The sequence below is a fragment of the Bos grunniens genome, chromosome 22 (assembly GCF_055505025.1).
Source record: "Bos grunniens cultivar Pamir isolate PY7600 chromosome 22, Bosgru_T2T1.0, whole genome shotgun sequence".
In the NCBI taxonomy this organism is placed as follows: Eukaryota; Metazoa; Chordata; class Mammalia; order Artiodactyla; family Bovidae; genus Bos; species Bos grunniens.
In genome coordinates this window covers 23,634,586-23,656,664 of record NC_141186.1, presented here as the reverse complement: position 1 = coordinate 23,656,664, position 22,079 = coordinate 23,634,586, and the positions used below count along the sequence as shown (strand labels likewise).

Below are 22,079 nucleotides of genomic sequence, written 5' to 3'. Positions count from 1 at the left end.
ATGCTTACCTCTTTTCCAGTTGTTTTAGTAAGTATCTTAGAATGACACTTATTTACCCTGACTGGACTAGAGTAGGTCACATGCCCACCCCTAAGCCAATGACCTTAACCAAGAGCATGGGATACTCTCATTGGCCATGCCTGAGTCACACGAACAACCTCGTGGTCAGCAGATGGTATTATAACCACCAAACTCTGCAGTCTGAGAATAGGGAGACATGGCTTCCCAAAGGAAAACAGGGATTATTGTTAATACTAGGCAAACAGGAATGGATTCTAGGCAGGCGGGTGGGTGTCCGCTCCACAGGAGAGCTTGATCATCACAGCAATGCTGCTTCTTTTCTTCTGAATCCCCTGTAGTGGTTATCACAGTGCCTTTTAACATAGCAGTTGCTCAGAAAGTGTCTGTAGCCTGATTATATTTAGACTAAAACATAGAGCAGACCAAGAATGAAGGACTCTGTGTTTCTTTATTTTATTGTTCAGTTCAGTTCAGTCTCTCAGTCGTGTCCGACTCTTTGCAACCCCATGAACTGCAGCACACCAGGCCTCCCTGTCCATCACCAACTCCCAGAGCTTACCCAAACTCATGTCCATCAAGTCGGTGATACCATCCAGCCATCTCATCCTCTGTTGTCCCCTTCTCCTCCTGCCCCCAATCCCTCCCAGCATCAGGGTCTTTTCCAATAAGTCAACTCTTCACATGAGGTGGCCAAAGTACTGGAGTTTCAGCTTCAGCATCAGTCCTTCCAATGAACACCCAGGACCAATCTCCTTTAGGATGGACTGGTTGGATCTCCTTGCAGTCCAAGGGACTCTCAAGAGTCTTCTCCAACACCACAGTTCAAAAGCATCAATTCTTTGGCGCTCAGCTTTCTTCACAGTCCAACTCTCACATCCATACATGACCACTGGAAAAACCATAGCTTTGACTAGACGGACCTCTGTTGGCAAAGTAATGTCTCTGCTTTTGAATATGCTATCTAGGTTGGTCATAACTTTCCTTCCAAGGAGTAAGTGTCTTTTAATTTTACGGCTGAAGTCACCATCTGCAGTGATTTTGGAGCCCCCCAAAATAAAGTCTGACACTGTTTCCACTGTTTCCCCATCTATTTCCCATGAAGTGATGGGACTGGATGGCATGATCTTAGTTTTCTGAATGTTGAGCTTTAAGCCAACTTTTTCACTCTCCACTTTCACTTTCATCAAGAGGCTTTTTAGTTTCTCTTCAGTTTCTGCCGTAAGGGTGGTGTCATCTGCATATCTGAGGTGATTGATATTTCTCCCAGCAATCTTGATTCCAGCTTGTGCTTCTTCCAGCCCAGCGTTTCTCATGATGTACTCTGCATAGAAGTTAAATAAGCAGGGTGACAGTATACAGCCTTGACGTACTCCTTTTCCTATTTGGAACCAGTCTGTTGTTCCATGTCCAGTTCTAACTGTTGCTTCCTGACCTGCATATAGGTTTCTCAAGAAGCAGGTCAGGTGGTCAGGCTACAAAAATTAGGAAGATGACTAATATACTTAAAAGCTGATAATTTGAGATTTATTCTGAGAGGCTACATGGGCAAATGACAGAACAGCTGGGTGTATATAGGAACCCAAAAGTAGGTTCCAACCAGACTCTTCCCTTTTATAAGGAGTCCACTGTATTTTACATGCCATTATATATCAGGCTGAGTTGGGTTTCTATAAATGTGTGTATATATATATATATATATACACACACACGCACACATATATATATACACACACAGTTGGCCTTTCTTAATGCTTTTTTCACAGAAAAATGACCCTAGTGAATGACCTGGCATCATTTCAGTGGTGTAACATAACATATTCACTGTAGATGGTGACTGCAGCCATGAAATTAAAAGATGCTTGCTCCTTGAAAGAAAAGCTATGACCAACCTAGACAGCATATTAAAAAGCAGAGACATTACTTTGCCAACAAAGGTCTGTCTAGTGAAAGCTATGGTTTTTCCAGTGGTCATGTATGGATATAAGAGTTGAACTATAAAGAAAGCTGAGTGCCGAAGAATTGATGCTTTTGAACTGTGGTGTTGGAGAAGACTCTTGAGAGTCCCTTAGATTGTAAGGAGATCCAACCAGTCCATTCTAAAGGAAATCAGTCCTGAATATTCATTGGAAGGACTGATGCTGAAGCTGAAACTCCAATACTTTGGCCACCTGATGTGAAGAGCTGACACATTGGAAAAGACCCTGATGCTAGGAAAGATTGAGGGCGGGAGGAGAAGGGGATGGCAGAGAATGAGATGGTTGGATGGCATCAGCTACTTGATGGACGTGAGTTTGAGCAAGCTTCAGGAGTTGGTGATAGAAAGGGAAGCCTGGCATGCTGCAGTCCATGGGGTCACAAAGAGTCAGACACGACTGAGTGGCTGAACTGAACATAACATAAGCTGGCAAGGAACCCAGCACATTGTAATTTGTATTCAGCAAACATTTTTCTTCCCAGCTATACAAATCTTTACCTGTAACATAAAAACAATGCAAAATCCCAGAATGTTTGGAATAAATAATTTAGCACAATGAATACCTTGGAGTATATCATCTGTAGAAAGAAATGAAGTTGAAAATTGCAAAGACACAACTTATACTTTAAAAGTAAAATTTATCCTTAATTTATAAAAGGAAAATGCTTCCTAACTAATTTTAGCATCCATAGAAACTTTATTTTCCAGTGACTTTTAAAGTTTTATTTCTTGACAGGATCTTCAAAAATGGCAATCCTATTTCATTCTTAACTGCAGTATGACTATTAAGATGCTGTAAAAACTTGCAAATTAGGTTGTAAACAGCAGCAATGGAAGCATTAACTCTTTTAAACCAAATTTCCTAAAGTGCACTTTACATTATGCTAGAGATAGATTTTAAACATTAAGCCTGAGTGCTTATATAAGAAGTCCAGTTTTCTATTTCCCAAGCACATTGGTATAATTGTAGCTCTAATTTATGGCATACTTTGTAGGATCAATGATTAATTATACAGACCTCCTGATGTTTTGTACTCTTTTCAACTTTGTTTCCCTCTGCTATTTGACCACTACAAAGTGAATATCCCTAAATCACTTATTATTCAGATTACCTCATTTTAAAAAATGAATTTACTATTCATATCCATTTTTTCATGTATCATTCTAACTCATAAATGTTATTAATAATTCTTCTCCTTATTCTTGGACTGAGCTCATACATGTACACATACACACAAACACACACTGACTTATTCGCTCCCAGGCACACAATCAAGAAAAAGCTTCTAGTAAATTCTTTATCTGAATTTTACCATCTCCCCAAGGCAAACATGTCTAACAATTCTGCCTGAGATCTTGGACACACAGATAACACAAAAAAGGATACTTTGTTGGGGTTAGCATTAGCAATCTAATTTTTTTCAATGATTAGAGATATCAATTTGAATAATTTGCTACTGTGAGTTCTTTGAAAATAATTATAGTACCTTTGGCTTGTTGCTTGAGATTATCAGTATTTTCAGGACTTCTATATTCCGTTCATCATTAAAGTTTAACATTTATGCAAAAGTGTCCTTTACCAAATTTTCCAAGAATTATTGTGTGCTGATCATTGGAGGAAGATTTGTCAGAAAACTCTTTTGTGCATATTCAGTTCAAGTATGTTCAGATATTATCCTGTCCTTCACTTTAAGTAGGTCAGATTCACAATGATCTGTTCTCCTCAGAACCCACCCCTGCAATATCCTTATCAAACTCCCCTTAACACTGGCATATCTAAATTATATCTTCTGTCCGTCCCCAAGACACCTTTAATTGTAGGGGCTTCCTGCTCCTTTCTTAAGCTCTTCACTTTTTCTGTCATCAGCTTCCCCTTGGAATCAGGAAAAGGTCCTTGCAGATTTGGGCTATTAAGTAGAAGCAGACCCATATATCAATTCCTTAAATGTTCTGTCGTCATGAGAATTATTTATTGGAACCCATTACCTGTGTGACTTTCCAGTTCTTTTTAGGTGGTTTGTCTGAAAAGAATAAAGACTCTTCCTTGAAAAGAAATAGCTTTCTTGTCCAGCCAGGGAGGAAAAAAATTGTGCAACATACCAGGTTCCTGTGTATATTTTTCACATGGCACTTGGTTGAGTATTTGTTGAGAGAAAAGAAGATTTAGGCAAAGACTCAGGTTGCTCATGGAAGTTTCTCCATTCTAGACCTGAAAGTGCAGAGCACATACAAATAGTTCCCCTGGAAAAGAGGATACCAAAATATTAAGTTTAGCACATAGAGTCCTTTTATGGGCTTTATAGAAAATGGTAATATAGCTCACACACTTGGATGACTAAAACTTTTATGGCATCTCTTTTTACTCCAGGACACTGATATCTCTAGTTTCATCACATGGAGGCCTGTGAACTTTCAAAAAATAAGTGTATATACTTGTATTTGTGGTGGAGAAGGGGATGGGGAGAGAATGTTATATTTTGTTTCCAGTTCTTAAAGAGATCTCGGACTTCTACCCACCAGAAAAAGGTTAGAAATCAAGGTTTTAATCCAAGAGATTGTCCCTAGTGTCTAAAATTCTCAAGACTAAATGAATTTTAATCCAATTATCATGTGTACTGTGTATTTCTTTGTACATAAAAGAGTGCATGAAATAATAAGCAGACATAAAAAAGTGTAAGACTTTGGGCCCTGCTTTCTAGAAATTCTTTGGATAGATGGGGTGATGGGTTATTAAGGCAGCACACGACAAATGCCATATTTGTATCAAAAAGTCATGAATATGCAGTATTGGGACCTGCCCCACACAGGTTGATGGCCAACTAGGTCAAAATATTGTAAAAGGATCTTGACCCTGGGAACTTGGTTGAAATAGATGCATGTTTCACCAAGTGTAAGACTCACCCCTCTCCAAGGACTCTGCCTTAGATGTTACACTGAATGCCAGTGAATCACATGGTTCTCTTTCACGCCTGAGTCCGTCAAGGAGAAAGTCAGTCTGGTCCTACTGTGTCTGAACACTTGAAATCCTGGTTAATACCTCTTTTGCCAAAGAAGAAGCAGGCCATCAGCTCAGTATCCTGGCAGATAAGCAAACCCAGCTGGAACATGATAACTTAGGTATGTTTTTATCACGTTTATTTTTATGGTTAACATCTATTGATGGCAGTGATGGTGGCTTCTATTTATAGTAGCCATATAAAGTTTGCCTAATTTAATTACTTTCATTTTAAATTTTGAGCCATTTGAAGAAAATATTGTGACTATTAATTACAATAATGGTACAGAAAATAATAAAAGTGATCATTGCAGCTAACATTTATTAGGTGTTTACGATGCAACACCACAGTTATAAATGTTCCATGGTTATTTTTACATTTAGTCTTCTCATAAATCTTATAAAACGGAGATACAGTAATTGTTTTATTTTAATTTTTATTTATTATTTATTTGGCTACACCAGGTCTTAGTTGCAGCACATGGGAAGCTTTACTTGCAACTTGCAAACTCTTACTTGCAGCATGTGGAATCTAGTTCCCTGACCAGGGAGCAAACCTGGGCCCCTGCATTGGGAGCATGGAATCTTAGCCATCGGACCACCAGGGAAGTCCATGTTTATTATTATTTTACACATGGCAGACTGGAGCCCAGAGAAGCCAAGAGACTGTCCCAAGTCACGTGTCTAATATATACTGGGGCAAGGATTCAAGCCATCTGCTGGTACATACGAAACTGGGAGCATGACAGGGAGTTTGGGAAAGTGTGGATTATATGACCATGATGGTGGTACAGTTAGGAGCTGATGTCCTTCTGCAGGAAGTGGAAATAGATGCCGCTGGTGTGCAGGGCAGCTGGTGTTGTGGGAATTTTAGCTGGGCCCTGACAGTGGTGTTCTGTTGTGATTTTTGCAGGAACTAGGAAATTGCACTTTGATTTCTTCTCTTAGCAATATTATAGGGACCTGGGGTGGGGATTTGAAACACATAAACCATGATCCTGCAATTCCCAAAGAGTTGAAAATTGGGTACATAATCAAATTAAAACATTTTTTCCAGCATGGCCAGTATAGCTGTTTGTGTTATAAAAGCTTCCTCTCCTTACCAAATTTCATAATCTATACAGTGAGCCTCCCTTTCTAATTAATAATTAACACTGTCTTCCAGGCATTTTAGTCACTTCAAGGTAAAGGAAACTTCTGTGATTACAACTTCATTATGTTTGTAAGTTTTCTTCTCTTTTGTTTCTACTTTAAGAGAATAATGTGAACACAAATTTCTCAATACTAGAAAAAGAAATTTTAGCAAGTAAAATCAAAAAAAAAAAAAAAATTATTTAACTATAATCAAAGATCTAATGGCAAGTTTAAGGAAAACTCCTCACATGGGGTAATGATAGTTTTGTTTCTTATTTTGTTTCTTCCCTGAGCTCTCCAGCACCACAGAATGGCTTGGTAGAGAGAGCAGACTTTGTAATGAGATCTGAGTTAGAAAACCCACTCCTTTCTTTACTAATTACATTAACCTTGGACATTTAATTTACTTCTCTGGATTTTGTTTTTTCTCAACTGAAAAATTGGAATAATAATGCTTCTCGGGATTGTCATGCAGATTAAATGTGATGTATTAATACAAGCATCCAACGGCACCCAATAGTATGTTGTAGGTGCTTTTTCCTCCTTGTCCTGCCCAACATTCAACTGAGTATGTATTTAAAGACATTCCTCTGGGTCTTTTGGTCCGTCTCTATACCTATCCTCTCTTTTATTTCCAATTATTTCTAAAGACAGCTATACTTGGTTATTAAACTACTCTAATGTCCTAAGAGGTTTTTATATAAAACTTCCTGAGTGCCTTGTAGTTTAATAATACATTTTTCTCATTATAAAATTAATATTACTTATTATGATGCTTTGATAAAAATATATAGAAGTATAGAAAATAAAATATTATATTACCTTCCTGTCCCCACCTCATTTATCTTCCTAGTGCCTTATAGGTTTATTTGAAAGTATCTCAGGTCATAGGAAAGTGGAAGAAAGGAATTCTAAGTATTATATTAATGGAGACACGGAGAAGTCCTGCCTCAAGGAAAGATAGCAATTTAAGAAATAAATTTTCAATAAAACATGTCCTTTAATTTATTTCTTTCTTCACAAGACATGGTATTTTTAGTGTTATTTGTAATGTATAAAATTGCAAAGTTTTACCTGCTCAAGAAATATATTTCCCACGTTCATTCAAGCACCATGTCACAAAGAATAATCAAAATGAACTTTACAATATTAAATACTCATCTTGCCCTGGGCAGTAGTTCCTTCCAGGTTATTTTATGAAGCTTTGAAAACTGTTGTCCAGAGAAAGTTAGACCCAGATCAAACCAGGTTAAACAAACATGATTTTATTTTCTCTTCCAAGCGCTGCTGCAGGCAAGGGCAACAGGCTCTGAACTGCTGGTTGTTCTGCAGGCAGAAATACACAGGTTGTTCAGGGGTTTATTAAACTAGAATCTGATGACAGAAAGCAAATTATCTCTAAGGGAACTTTATCACCAGGGTGTCTGTGCAGTAGCACAATGTCTATTGCTGCCTTGCACACTACACAGAAAGATCAATGACAGGTTGGCCTGAAATCACCCTTAGACTAAGTCTCTTCCCACTGACCTTCACTTAAATTTGTCATCCAAAACATACTTCTTTCTTAAGATGGGAAGCAAAGCCATCTTCTACAGTTATCCACTGATTCTTTATAAGCCGTACATTACTATGAAACAGGATTTATATAAATCAGGAGAATTCACTCTTCCCAAGTCAGGCTGAGAATTTCTATGTATCTCTTGAAATTTATGATATCAAGCAGACTTCAGTTAAAGTTGTATTAGAGTTCTCCAGAAAAACAGAACTGAGAGGGTATATAAGAGAAGATTTATTATAGGAATTGGCTCACATGTTTATGGGGGTAGGAAATCCCGCAATCTGCTGTTTGCAAGCTGGAGAAACAGGAGAGCTAGTGGCGATGTACAGAGTAAGTTCCAAGGCCTGGAGATGAGGAGAGTCAATGGTATAAATCACAGTCTGAGTCTTAAAGTCCAAAACGCAGGAGCATTAATGTCTAAGGTCAGGAGAACGGGGGTGTCCCGCTTCACACAGAGAATCAGTTCTGCCTTCCTCTGCCTTTTTGTTCCCTCAGCCCTCAGGGCGTTGGATGATGGCCATCCATATGGGTGAGGCAACTTTCACTCTGTCTGCTGACTCAGATTCTAATGTTTCCCAGAAACACCCTTCCAGACACACTCAGAAATAATGTTTTACCAGCCGTCTTAATATCCCTTAGCCCAGTCAAACTGACACATAAAATTAACCATCACAAAAGTTAAAATATCTTTTGACGTTTATTAGATAGCCAGGTTCAAACTCACCAAGTCCTAATTTTTTTTTTTCCTTCAAAACAAAGTTTTGGTGTTTTTAGCTGATGTCTGCAGCACACCAAGGCCAGTTAACCTGCCAGGCTTTTCCTGTTTCTAAGCTGGCACAAATTCAGGGACAGCTCTCAGCCCATATGTCTTCAGCTCTGTTGGTCACAGGCTGATTCTGCTGTTGATAGGTTGAATATACAAATCTTTATTGCTTCTTGGCCACCTCTCCACTCCCTCAAAGTTTTAACTGCTTCATGAGTGTTGTATTCTAAAACTCTTTTGTATTGCTATTGCCTCAAAAGCAAGTAAAGATAAGACCTTTCTACAGAAATTCCAGTTCTATGCAGAACTGCTTGGAAAGCCACAGGGCACCATTTTGGTAGAGATCTCCTCTACCTAATTTTGACCATAATTTTAATATCAAAATTAATATTAATTAATTGTCTAGACAACAAAGAAAGGATAGACTGGAAGAGCTACTTGATTCCAACAAATAAACCTGGTTAACTAAAGAAGAAATTGAAATCGCAGTTCAGTCTTAATTTGTGTTTTCCTGTTGGACTTTTACATATTATTCATTACCACAGCAAACTGCCTTCAGACTCCACTTTTGATTTACTACCTTTCTTGTTGTGTTCATTCGCTAAGTAGTGTCCAACTCCTTTCGACCCCAAGGAGTTTACCTTGTGGGTATTTAGGGAAGAGAGCTCCAGACAGAGTCAGCAATCCATGCAAGTGTTTAATATATGACATGCTGAGTATTTCTAGAAACAGGAAAGTTAGCCTGGTTGGATATGGAAGAGTTATGGGAAAGTAGTAGGTGAGAACCAAGAAGTAATGTGGAGATGGATGTAGCAGAAAATGAAGGCCTTGTGTATTGCTGAAAATATTTACTTCTCTTGCTTTGAATGCCCTCAGGGGAGCCATAGTATAGTTTGATCAGAGAAGTGATGTCATCTGCCTTTTTTTTTTTTTTTTAAAGGAGCTGGCTGGATGTTGTGTTGTGGATTGATTGTAGAGGTACAGGTGAGCAAGCAGAGGCTCCAGTAAGAAGTTAATGCCCTAATCAGGGAAGGGATGTCGTTGGCTGACTCCAGGGTGGTAGCAGAGGTTATTGATGTTCAGTTGCTAAGTCGTGTCTGACTCTTTGTGACCCCATGGACTGCAGCATGCCAGGCTTCCCTGTTCTTCACTATCTCCCAGAGTTTGCTCAAACTCATGTCCATGGAGTCAGTGATGCCATCCAACCATCAACCAAAGAGCAATAATTTCAAGTCTCTGTAACTACTATTGGGAAGAAGGGCCGGGCCATGGAGAAGGGAAGTGGATGCTCTGGGGACTACGTGTGATGGTTCTGTGCCCAGAGGAGCAAGTCTGCTCCTCCACATCACCCCTTCTTCCCATCCTCTGATGGCTACAGAGTAGGTCCTGAAGCCACTTGCTCTACCCAGACCAACAGCTCTGGTGGGTTTCTGCTCTTGACACTGTTGGTTGAAGGATATCCCTTAAATTCATGTCTACCTGAAGTTAAAATGAAGTCATACAGGTTTAGGATGGACCCTAATCCAGTGACTCATGTCCTTGTAAGAAGAAGGAAATTTGGGTACAGATACATGTGCAGAGAAAAGATGATGTGAGGAGACACACAGGAAGAACCACCCGTGACAGTGGAGTCAGAGATTTAGAGTGATGTGTCTGTAAGCCGAGGAGCACGAGGGACTACTGACTCACCAGAAATAAGAGAGGCAAGAAGGAGTCTCCTTCAAAGCCTCCAAAAACAACCAGCTTTCCCTGTACCTTGATTTCAGACCTCTGCTCTCAGAACCGTGGGAGAGTCAATCCTTCTGGTTTTAAGTCACCTGAGTCTTGATACTTTGCTATGGTAGTTCTAGTAAATGAACACAAAGCCCAATTTCCCCTCATCCTCCCATTGTTCTGTGTGGGATGTCTGGGGTGGGGGGAGTCCAAGAGGCAGAGAAGTGTGATTTTAAGCCTAAAGGCCACCCCAAGCCCTGTCCCATTGGCTCAGAACAGGGACACGGTTTAAAGTATTCTCCAAAGGCCACAGGAGTGAGGAAGGGGCATGAATTAACTGTTCAAGCCAGACACAGCGAGAGCAAGAAAGCCCACCAGCTATTTAAGTAGTTTCCTCTCCTTCCCTGTGGCCCATTGGTGCCCTGGGATGTGTTGCAGGACTCCCCTCATCTTCCTGTTTGCCATGATGAGCCAGGAATGGGGTTTTGTATGAAATCACCCAATTATTTTGTTTAAAAGAAAACTCTGTAAGTCTTATTTGTTTTTCTGCCTCAAGGACTGTCCTACAGAATGAAGTAAGTCAGAAAGAGAAAAGCAAATATCATATATTAATGCATATATGTGAAATCTAGAAAAATGGTACAGATGGGCATATTTGCAAAGCAGAAATAGAGACACAGATGCAGAGAACAAACGTGTGGACACCGGGGGGAGGAAGGGAGGGTAGGATGAATTGGAAAATTGGGATTGACAGTTACACACTGCAATATATAAAACAGATAACTGATGAGCACCTACTGTACAGAACTGGGAACTGTACTTAACGCTGTGCACGGACCTAAATGGGAAGGGGATTCAAAAAAGAGGGGACGCAGGTATATATGTGCAGCTCATTGACTTTGCTATATGGTAGAAACTAGCACAATACTGTAAAACAATAATACTCCAAAAAAAACTAAAAAAAGAAAGAGAAAATTCTGTGCTGACTGAAGCAAACAGATTTGTGGCTAGGTGGTTCTTTCTCATTCTAGGGCATCACTTGTGGTTCCTGGGATCAGGGGTCCTGTGATAGCTCCACCATCCTGTCAGTTTGCTTGAGCTAAGATGTACAATACTTCTGTTAATGTTTTATAATATATTTCAGCCCCCCAGGAGCGTTCATTCCCCTTGTAATGTGTAAGCCTATTTTTTCGCGCTCTGGCTTTCAACTTCCAAACATGTTTTCTGGAACTCCTCACGTATAAAAGAAAGGAGAAGCCTCCTATGACTCTTTGATTTTTTTTTTTTTAAACTATGTGTGATTTTTAAGTGAGTTATGTTATCCCTGGTCTAACAATGTGAAAGATAATATTTAATTTAACTGAACAGTTTGATACTTCCTTTGTTGAAAGGAAGTTATTAATTCATAATTCCTCCCTTTGCAGAAGGGGAGAATTTGTACTTTCAAGGGATTGACTTTTAAGGGAAGTGTTTCCTTACGACTTAGGGGCAGGTGAGGACATGCTGCCTGTGTCACCAGCAGTCGGGCCTCCATGGAGAACAACCCAGAAAATCATAGGTTGCCATTTTGGAATAACCCTCCTCTGTAGGGTGATAGAATATTGTGGAGTTGGCAGCTTTTGTCATCTGTTACCAGAGCCCCAAAAAAGAAAAGATCAGCATTTTTAAAGGTCCAGTGTCCCCAGACTGGTTTTGATTTATAGGACTGACAAGGTCAGCTCTTCAGTGGCTGTTACCCAGAGCCTCATATTGAGAAAGAGAGATTCAATTTGTCTCATAATTCCAGATACGCTCCTATACCCTATGGATCTGCAGTCTCCAAATGACACTGGGGGAACAACTGCTTCTCTATGCGATAGGTAATTTACTGTGTTGTACATTAGATGACCTCGTCTCCTGTAGAGAAAATTAAGTTCTGTGTCATACCTTTATTTTTTACTACTTGCTGCTTTATCATCTTCGACTTTTCTCTGATACTATCAATGTTTTAAAAAGAGCCTACAGGTCGGTCAAGGCTAAACCTTCTGTTCTAAGCCAGAAGCAGATTTACATTTTCAGTTTTTTTTTTTTTTAATCTAACTCCATCACTATGCATGAGTATTAGGAGGAGCTCAAAGTTCAATCTCAAGCTAATAGCTACAGGTCAGTCAGTAGTCTGAAATGGGGGAATTAAAATGAAGTGGGAACTTGGAAACCTGTTTGAGAAAGAAATGTGGAAATAAAACTATTCTTAGACTAGAATGAGGCACTTTATTAATGGAACAAACATGAATTCACTGCAAAATAGGTTGGTATAGGATCCACGTGGAACGGAAGCAAGTATCTAAATATTAGTTGTTGTTCATTTTGCTAAGTTGTGTCTGATTCTTTGTGACCCCATGGACTGTAGCACACCAGGCTTCCTTGTCCTTCACTATCTCCCAGAGTTTGCTCAAACTCACGTCGATTGAGTGAGTGACATCATCCAGCCATCTCATCCTCTGCCGCCCCCTTATCCCCCTGCCCTCAATCTTTGCCAGCATCAGGGTCTTTTCCAGTGAGTCAGCTCTTTGCATCAGGTGGCCACAGTATTGGAGCTTCATCTTCAACATCAGTCCTTCCAATGAATACTCAGGGTTGATTTCCTTTAGGATTGACTGGTTTGATGTCCTTGCAGTCCAGGGAGATCAAAGCAGTCAATTTCTAGCTATGTAATCATTATTTCTAGCTATACAGTTGTCTAAAGTCCTCCAGATTGGAATTCCCTGGTGGTCCAGTGGTTAAGGCTCTGTACTTCCAATATAGGGGGCACAGATTCGATCCCTGGCCGGGGGCCTGAGATCCCACCTGACACATGGTGTGGCCAAAAATTTTTTTTTAAAGTCCTCCTGATCTGTAGAGGTTTTGGTATGCAGGAGGTTTACAATAGATATTTATGAGTCCAGTTTTTCATCCCCTTCCAGGACTGTTTGTTGTCACCTGTATCCTTATTAAGCATAGTAGTGTGTTGCTGAACTTCAGAGGGGTGAAGAATGACTACTCAAGAATGACTCGAGAGTAGCCTTAGCCTTAACAGAGTCCTGTATTAATGTTTGAAACAATGGATCTGTAGGAGGGCACAGAGCTTTAGCTAATAGAACATTTGGCAAATGCATGCACTTATGTGGTGTATTTTCTGTGCCATGTACTGTTCTGAGCGTTGCATATCTTTACAGCAAACCATGAATATAGTTACTTTTATTATTCCGTTATCTCAAATAAAAAATTTAGCTTCAGGAGAACTAATTTACCCAAAGTCACACAGCTCATAACTGGTACAAGGCTGATTTGAGTCTAGACAACTTAGTTCCAGAACATATGTTTTTATTCACTACACTGCATTGCTCACATAAGGAAGTGGTTGAATTTCCCAAAAGAGCAATTATCCCAATTTCATATTGAACCTGCAATTGGATTATCCCTAGGAAGAATGAGCAGTCCCAGAAGTATGATGAGATTTAATGACAGGTACTAAAAATTACAAATTCTACAAATTCCCCACCTCCTTGACTTTCTCCATTGTCTGGAACTCTAGCATTGGGGGCTTAGGTCTCTACTCAACTCTTTGTGGAAAACAATGGAAAGATTAAAATTAAACTGGTGTCAGGAGACGAACTCTTAAAGATGGACAGAACTGTTCTTTGAAAAATTACTTTCTCATTTCACAAGGCTCCTAGAAAATTGGACAGGGACGTTTTGAGAATAAAGGGAAAGCAGAGCCTTGGGAGAGAAATGAAGAACCAGCTGGGTCCTGCAGCTGAGTAGCAACTATATGTTAAATACCTTTTGTGCAATGAAAATATCAAAATTAGGGATGTCAGGATGCAATTGATGCTCAGAAAAATATTTGTACAGCTCTTTACAGTTAAAAGAAACTCTCACATGTCTGATCTATTGTAGCAGATAAACATCATAATATCCTATGTAATTAAAAAAATAAAGACTGATGGAGACCAGTGTCTCTTAGCTGGAGGTGGATGTGTCCAGAGATTATTTGGGAGATATTTTTGATTGTCATGATTTGGGAGGACAAGCATAGCCAATGAAGTACAGTGGGTAAGGGATAGGGATCTCCTTAAATACTCTCCCCGTGACAAAGACTTCTCTGGTCCAGAACATCAGTAGTGCTGAGGTCGAGAAACCTTGTCTTGGAGAGTATTTTGGTCAGGTCATATACCTCACAAGTATCAGGGTCAAAGCTAGAACCCAGGTCATCTGATGACAAATCCTTTGTTTCCTTATTTATATCCTTTGGCATTATACAATATGCAGTGCTATGCAAGCCTTTTAGATCTGGAGAATTTTAAAAGTATAAATTATTAGTAGCCCTTTAGCATCAGAGAAGGCAATGGCACCCCACTCCAGTACTCTTGCCTGGAAAATCCCATGGACGGAGGAGCCTGGTAGGCTGCAGTCCATGGGGTCGCTAAGAGTCAGACATGACTGAGTGACTTCACTTTCACTTTCCACTTTCATGCATTGGAGAAGGAAATGGCAACCCACTCCAGTGTTCTTGCCTAGAGAATCCCAGGGACGGGGGAGCCTGGCGGACTGCCGTCTATGGGGTCGCACGGAGTCGGACACGACTGAAGCGACTTAGCAGCAGCAGCAGCAGCGCTTCAGAAGAGTCAGATCACACCTCAGAGTGTTTAATACATCCTAAGCCTATGGAGGAGAAGGGAGCGACAGATGATATGATTGGAAGGCATCACCAACTCAATGGACATGAATTTGCACAAACTCTAGGAGATGGTGAAGAACAGGGAAGCCTGGTGTGCTGCAGTCCATGGGATCGCAAAGAGCTGAACACAACTTAGCGGTTGAACAACAAAGGCCTGTGTTACTTCATGGACGATGATTCCATGTCCAAAACACAAACGTCACCTTCTTTACTGAGTTCTAGTATGCCAGCATTTCACAATTTCCAGCCAATTATTTTGTAAATGGGAACATGATTAATTCCTTTAATACTGTATTTGTGATTATCGAGGTAATTAGGATTTAATCACCACTCTATTTTTGTGAGTATTTACATCTGCTCTTTGGCTAATAGGGTATCATATGTTTTTTATTGACCAAAGTGTTATGTGCGTGTCTATGGTGTAAATGAACAAAGGGCCTTCTTGTCTGTATCCTGGACCTTGATTTGGGATGACCCAGGTCATTGTACATTGACTTCAGATTGTCTGATGTGACACTGGAATGCACGAAGCAGGCTGCTTTAATTACTATTTTAAGTATATTAAGATAACTGTGTTCCATTTTCCCCATCTGTACCAATTATTACATAACAGAACAATTTTAAAGATAAAAAAGAATTACTTTTTTTTATTATCCCTAATAAATACCAAGGATCTCTCTGACCCTCTTACATAATTTTTGCTGCCATCCTATAAGATTAGTATTATGAGCTCTATTTTATAGATGAGGATGCTAAAACTTAAAAAGTTAAGCAAATTGCCTCGGGTCACACAGCCAGAGCTGACGGATCTGGAATTTGATTAGCCATCCTCTGATGCCAGCATCCTTGGTAGAGTTCTCAAACCTTCACACCATGTCCTCAGCCTGAATCTTAGAACCTGGAATGGGTCATCAAGAATGTGGTCACCTCGCCATTCCTAAGCACCTTCATGAAAAATGTACCACATTTGCAACCCAGTGTAACTAAATCTTCTCATGATTTTTAAATGTTTAGCCAAAAGTTCTGTTAAATAAAGCTGTGTTCCTCCTAGTTCTTTTCTGAAGGACTCTGTTAAGGCTGGTACTGGTGCCAAGTGCTTTAGCCATTCTGAATTCCAATAACAGTATTGATTTTTCTCTTTTTTTTGCATTTTTTACACAAATGTTTGTTTCTCTGTTAAATATTCCCTTTAAATACAAGGAATGAATTCTAAATCATCATAAAGATGAATTAAAAATGAAAGCCCTCCAGTATAGCATGCATAATCACTGTGGACTTGGTTACTACTGGTGTGCACTGTTTAACATCAAAAACAAATACAGCTTATTTGAAAATCACGCTACTGGATTTTTTAGCTCTTCCTCTGTGACCAGTTCGCTCAATCACTTAAGAGATGCTTACAGGGTATCTATTATGTACTAGATCCAGGAGATTAAGTCCTAAAACAGAGTCCCTGTATTCAGGGAAGCTAATGTTCCATCTGATAGGAGGGTTAACAGGTAAAGAAAACTTCTGAATTGAGTTGAATGGGAAGAAATAAAGTGGCTGCAGAAACAAGATTAACAGGAAAAGGGAAATCCATTTAGAAATGTAAGCCAGGGAAAGTCCATAAGGAACAACTAGCCACAAGTTGAGGTCCCGAGAGAGCGTGAAGGTGATAGCTGTGTCCTGATGTCGAGGCAGACAGAGAGCAAATATTACAGGAAAGTCCCGAGGAGGGAAGGAGGTCAGATGCTTTAGGAACCTGCAGAAGACCTGTGTGTCTAGACCTCACTGAAGGGTAGAAAGATTAAGATGAAATGAGAAAGGCAAAGTCAAGAGAAGGGCAAAGGCCAGATTCCTTAGGCCATATAGGTTCTGGGAAAGAATTTGTTCTGAGTGCAAAGTGGAGCTGAAGATGGATCTGTAAGCCTGAGGGGTGAGGTAATTTGTATTTTAAAAGATCGCCTGGCCACTGACTGAAGGATGCACTTGAGAGGCAGGAGTAGAAATAGCCAGATCATTTAAGAGGCTGTTGTGGTAGGTTGGGTGAGAAAGTGGGAGCCAAGGAGATAGACAGGAGTGGGTAGATTTGAAAGATGCAGTAAATATTCAACAGACATGTACCTTGAATAAGCCATCTGTGTACATTTCTTATTTCTCCAACTATCCTCTAAGGCAAGCTGTATGCCTTGTTCATCTGCATACCCTTCCCTTCTGCTATAGTCATGTTGCAAACAGGCTTCCCTCCAGTCCCCCTGTTCCAGTTTTGTGTCCGTCAGTGGAAATGCCTCCTTCCCACCTGGTGGTAGATATTTGTCCCTAATTGTGGGCCCTGAGATGCACCATCCACATTTGCTGTTCTGCCAAAGTCATACCATGTTGTGGAATATTTTAATTTTTTTTAGTTCAGCTCTTGCATCTCATTAAAAGTGTATTGTCTGACATATTTCAGGAAGAAATAAGCTTAATAATAACTCATTTAATTTAAGCCTCTCGAGAAGGAAGAAAACATTTTCAATGAAAATGCATAAAGTGGCCCATCAAGGATTTTTCTTTCTTATTCTTCAGCAGTTTAATGATGAATGGTAATCTACAATAAGCTTTCCTTTTGGATAATGTGGTTATAGCTGCCAAAGAGAGAGAATGGTTACATCCTGTCTCATATTTCTAGCAGTTATCCCAACAGAATGTTGAAACCATATTAGCAATTAAAGTAATATAATTACTAAATAAATCACACATCCTAATTATATTTGTCTGTATGCAGGTAAATATCATAAATAAAGATGAGGCTGTCAAGTGATGTAACTATGATTTAATAGTTTGAAAATGACAGGATGACAGAAATATTTTCCAGTTGGTCATATGAAGTAAACTTACCATTTGGGGTTTATCTTCTTTAATTTCAGAATTACCATTTCTGAAGATGGAAGCCTCAGAATCATCAATGTGACTAAATCAGATGCTGGAAGTTACACCTGCATAGCCACTAACCATTTTGGAACTGCGAGCAGTACTGGAAACCTTGTAGTAAAAGGTAATGACTAACCCAGAGAACCAAAGGCAATGGCACCCCACTCCGGTACTCGTGCCTGGAAAATCCCATGGGTGGAGGAGCCTGGTGGGCTGCAGTCCATGGGTCGCTAAGAATCGGACACGACTGAGCGACTTCCCTTTCACTTTTCACTTTCATACATTGGAGCAGGAAATGGCAGCCCACTCCAGTGTTCTTGCCTGGAGAATCCCAGGGACAGGGGAGCCTGGTGGGCTTCCATCTATGGGGTCGCACAGAGTCGGACACAACTGAAGCAACTTAGCAGCAGCAGCAGCAACCCAGAGAACACGTAGATTGACATATGTGTCGCCATTTCAAATAATGTAACCTATTGAAGTGGCATCCTTCATATTAATATCACAGATATCACTGTGTTGCTAAATTAACCCATCAAGGCAAACATGGTATGATTAACAATTCTTAGAGAACTGTCATTCATGAATATGACGGAAAGGCTATCTTATTTCGGAATCATCCAATACAATTTTGAGAATCACTGCCATTGTATCTATTATAATATTCTAACTAATGTTATCTTCAATCCTTTAATTAAATTTCTTCACGTCTCTATAGATTTGAAATTCATGTCTAGGAACACCAAAACCCATGGCTCAAATACTATTTTTAGCTAGCATTGTTTAAACAATGACATTGGAGATTTTTAAAAGAGCTGTCTTGGTTATTCAGAGGCATGGATATGGATTATTGTACCCATAAAGGGCTTTGGCCACCTTTGCGCTTTGCTTCAGTCACCCAGCCCACCCTGCCAGTTTTAAGGAAATAAAATTTTCCACATTCCTTCACCTGGGTGCTTTATAGTAGATGACAGAACACCAGTTTGATGGGATGTGCTAAAAGTACCAAGTAAGAATTGTGAAGATGAGGTTTTAATTTACATTTCATTTGCATTTATGTTACTTTATATCTGGCTGCCAAATCAAAGAATTTTTAAATTGAAGGGATCTTGGCCATGACCTGACTGAGGAAGATAAAGCTCAGGTTGGCGAGTTTCTCAAGGTCACCAACAGCAGATATGAACCCTGGAATCCTGATTTTGCATTCTTGCTGTTTCTTTCTACTGTGCCAGGAAATCTTACTCATTTTTCCTGTTTCTCCATAATAGATATAGATGTGTTACAATGTATTTATTATTTCCCCTTGCCCATTTGTAACTCCCTCTGTGAAATAAGATAACCGAAGGCAAAGAAGAATATCCCAGAAAGAATATTTGCCTCTGTTTTAACAAAGAAAGCTAAAAATTACCTAATTACATATTTTGGAATCATTAGAAATTTGAAAAGTACTGCTGCTTGGGGCTGGTGCACTGGGACGACCCAGAGGGAGGATATGGGGAGGGAGGAGGGAGGAGGGTTCAGGATGGGGAACACAGGTATACCTGTGGTGGATTCATTTCGATATTTGGCAAAACTAATACAATATTGTAAAGTTTAAAAATAAAATAAAATTTTAAAAATAAAATAAAAAAAGAAAGAAAAGTACTGCCATTTAGGGAAGCCTTTTTATCATAAGGGGATTCCCTGGTGGCTAAGAGGTTAAAGCGTCTGCCTTCAATGTGGGAGACCTGGGTTCGATCCCTGGGTTGGGAAGATCCCCTGGAGAAGGAAATGGTAACCCACTCTAGTAGTCTTGCCTGGAGAATCCCATGGATGGAGAAGCCTGGTAGCCTACAGTTCACAGGGTCACAAAGAGTCAGACACGACTGAGAGACTTCACTTTCACTTTCACTTTTTTATCATAAACATACTTGTCTATGTAGATAGAAAACTGTAAGTCCAAGAGTCAGACATAAATCTGTATTTATGTTGACCCCAGCTATTTCAATCTATTAATTATTCACTTGGAGCAACAGCATGGGTATGTGACTGTGTGTTCACTCTGTTTTATAGGGCAAAGAAAAAAAGTTTAGATAATACTGGCATAGCAAAATTTCAGCTAGTGTCTTCACTAATGTATAGCTTTCTCAAATACAAAAGGAAAATTAGTGATGAACTAGAACCAGGAGTAACCCCAAGCTTTCAGAGATGATTAATAACATAGCTAAAACCTGATTAGCTATGAAGTAAGATAGCCTAAGACAAATAAAAATATCCCAGAAAGAATGTTTGCCTCTATTTTAATTTAATGAAGAAAGCTAAAAGTTACCTAATTACAAAAAAAAAAAAAAAGTTACCTAATTACATATTTTGGAGTCATTAGAAGTTTGAAAAGTACTGCCATTTAGAGAAGCGTTTTTATCATAAACATTCTTGTTTATGCAGATAGAAAACTGTAAGTCCAAGAGTCAGACATAAGTCTATATTTACCTAAGCACAGGCGCCATATATATGCTCTATATATTGTTAAAACTGGGGGGGAGGTTCACATGTAGAAATAAGTTATGCCTTGTGTTTGGTTGGCATCCGTCCTATAAGCCTTGACTTCTTCAGCTCTCAAAATAGTTGGCAGAAGTTCCTCTCTTTCCCATCAGAGTTCATCTTCCAGCAGTACTGCCAGTCCCAAGGTAAAACCATTCACAGGCATGCAGAGACTTCCCTGCTGCTGCACTTATACTGAATTATGGTGCAAAGCTTAGCGATACACCGATGATAAGATATGCCACGATCGCCTCCTTATTTGGGTGGATATAAATGTTGCTGAGTAATAACTTCTACCTATGTTAAGAAACTTAACACTTCATTTCTTGCCTTCCAGTTAACATCTTAAACAGTGATTTCCCCAGGTATGGTATAAAAGATCATTTTAGACAATTCAGAGTTAATTTTTTTTGTTTCCTTTACTAACTATATATATATACATATATATATATATATCTTTCCACATGTATTAGGAAAATGTTACTTTTTCATTAATGGCAATGATTTTTAAAAAACTCCTTTTAAAATATATTTATATTTCTAAAGAAATATTGTTTGTATTATTATAAAAGGATGTGCAAAAGGTTGTTAAGGTGGTACACAACGATTGGAAGATGTGATTAATGCCAGTTTTCCATTTCCATTCCAAAACATAAGACAGTTTTAGCGGACTTTAAGGGAAAGGATAGAGAGGGACATGTAACAGGGTCAGTACACACCTGCCTGTGCTGGAGACATGTTATGCTGAGGCAAAGGAGCACTGAGATTGTGAAATAGATGGGGAAGGAGGAAGGACAGGTCCAAAAGAGCCCAGTGGCCTGTGGAAAGAGGAAAGCAGAGATCTGTAGGCAGAAACTGTGCGGTCAAAGTAGTATGTTCCCCACTTGATTGTGGATGAATTCATTTGTTTCCAAGCAGAGTTCTTTCCAGGCTTGGCTGTGGGTATTCAACTGTAGTCACTTTTTCCAGAGAGGCCGTCTAATTTTTGTTTTGTTCTGTTTGAGTATTTATTTATTTATTTTTGGTTGTACCGGGTCTTCATTGCAGTGCAGGCTTTCTCTAGTTGCAGTGAGTGGAGGCTGTCTTTTTTGCAGCACACTGGCTCCTCATTGCGGTGGCTTCTCTTGCAGTGGAGCCCGGGCTCTAGGCGCATGAGCTCAGTAGTTGCAGCTTGAGGGCTCAGTAGTTGTGCCTCATGGGCTTAGTTGCTCCTAGGCATGTGGAATCTTCTCGGACCAGGGATCTAACTCAGGTCCCTCACATTGGCAGGAGGCTCCTCAACCACTGTACCACCAGGGAAGTCCCCTCTGATTCTTAATATTTTCTCCCAAGTGAGATGGGGAAAAAAAGAAAATGAGCTTTATTTGGTTAATATGTTCACAGGAGTTAACCGTATGACTTGGGTAAGGTCAGGTGTTTCAGAGTATATTTATTTCCTGTTGCTTGATTCTGAGTCCCATTTGCATTAATGGGAAGTATGCGTGTGTGTGTGCGTGTGTGTGTGTGTGTGTGCGCGCGCGCACAGAGGGGCACTCAGACTGCCAGGTCGCTGAGAAGGACATTAACATAAACGGAGAAATAGAATTTAGAAATCTGCCTCATAAAGCACGATAAAGGCAGAGAAAACCGTTCTGAACTCCACATGAACTGTGCCAGGTCTTGAATCACACATCAAAATGCTTGAGCCCTACACCTTTAATGTAAATGTAGCAAAATAGCCCGAAATGTGATGGAGCGCTGTATCTTAATTCAATTTAGAGATCCACAAAGGGACTGATTTATCAGAGAAGTTATGCTCTAACCTTAAAA

The 22,079-nt window shown here is 39.7% G+C and overlaps 1 protein-coding gene across 10 annotated transcripts in view; it reads left to right on the top strand.

Moving 5' to 3' along the window:
• LOC147348220 (contactin-4) overlaps nt 1–22,079 on the top strand; it is a 1,019,923-nt gene that overhangs the window by 908,885 nt on the left and 88,959 nt on the right. For all 10 annotated transcript variants that reach the window (XM_086366640.1, XM_086366644.1, XM_086366647.1 and 7 more), the window contains one exon: nt 17,750–17,877. In XM_086366640.1, coding sequence (XP_086222766.1) covers nt 17,750–17,877 — 128 coding nt within the window. The remainder of the gene's footprint in view (nt 1–17,749; nt 17,878–22,079) is intronic.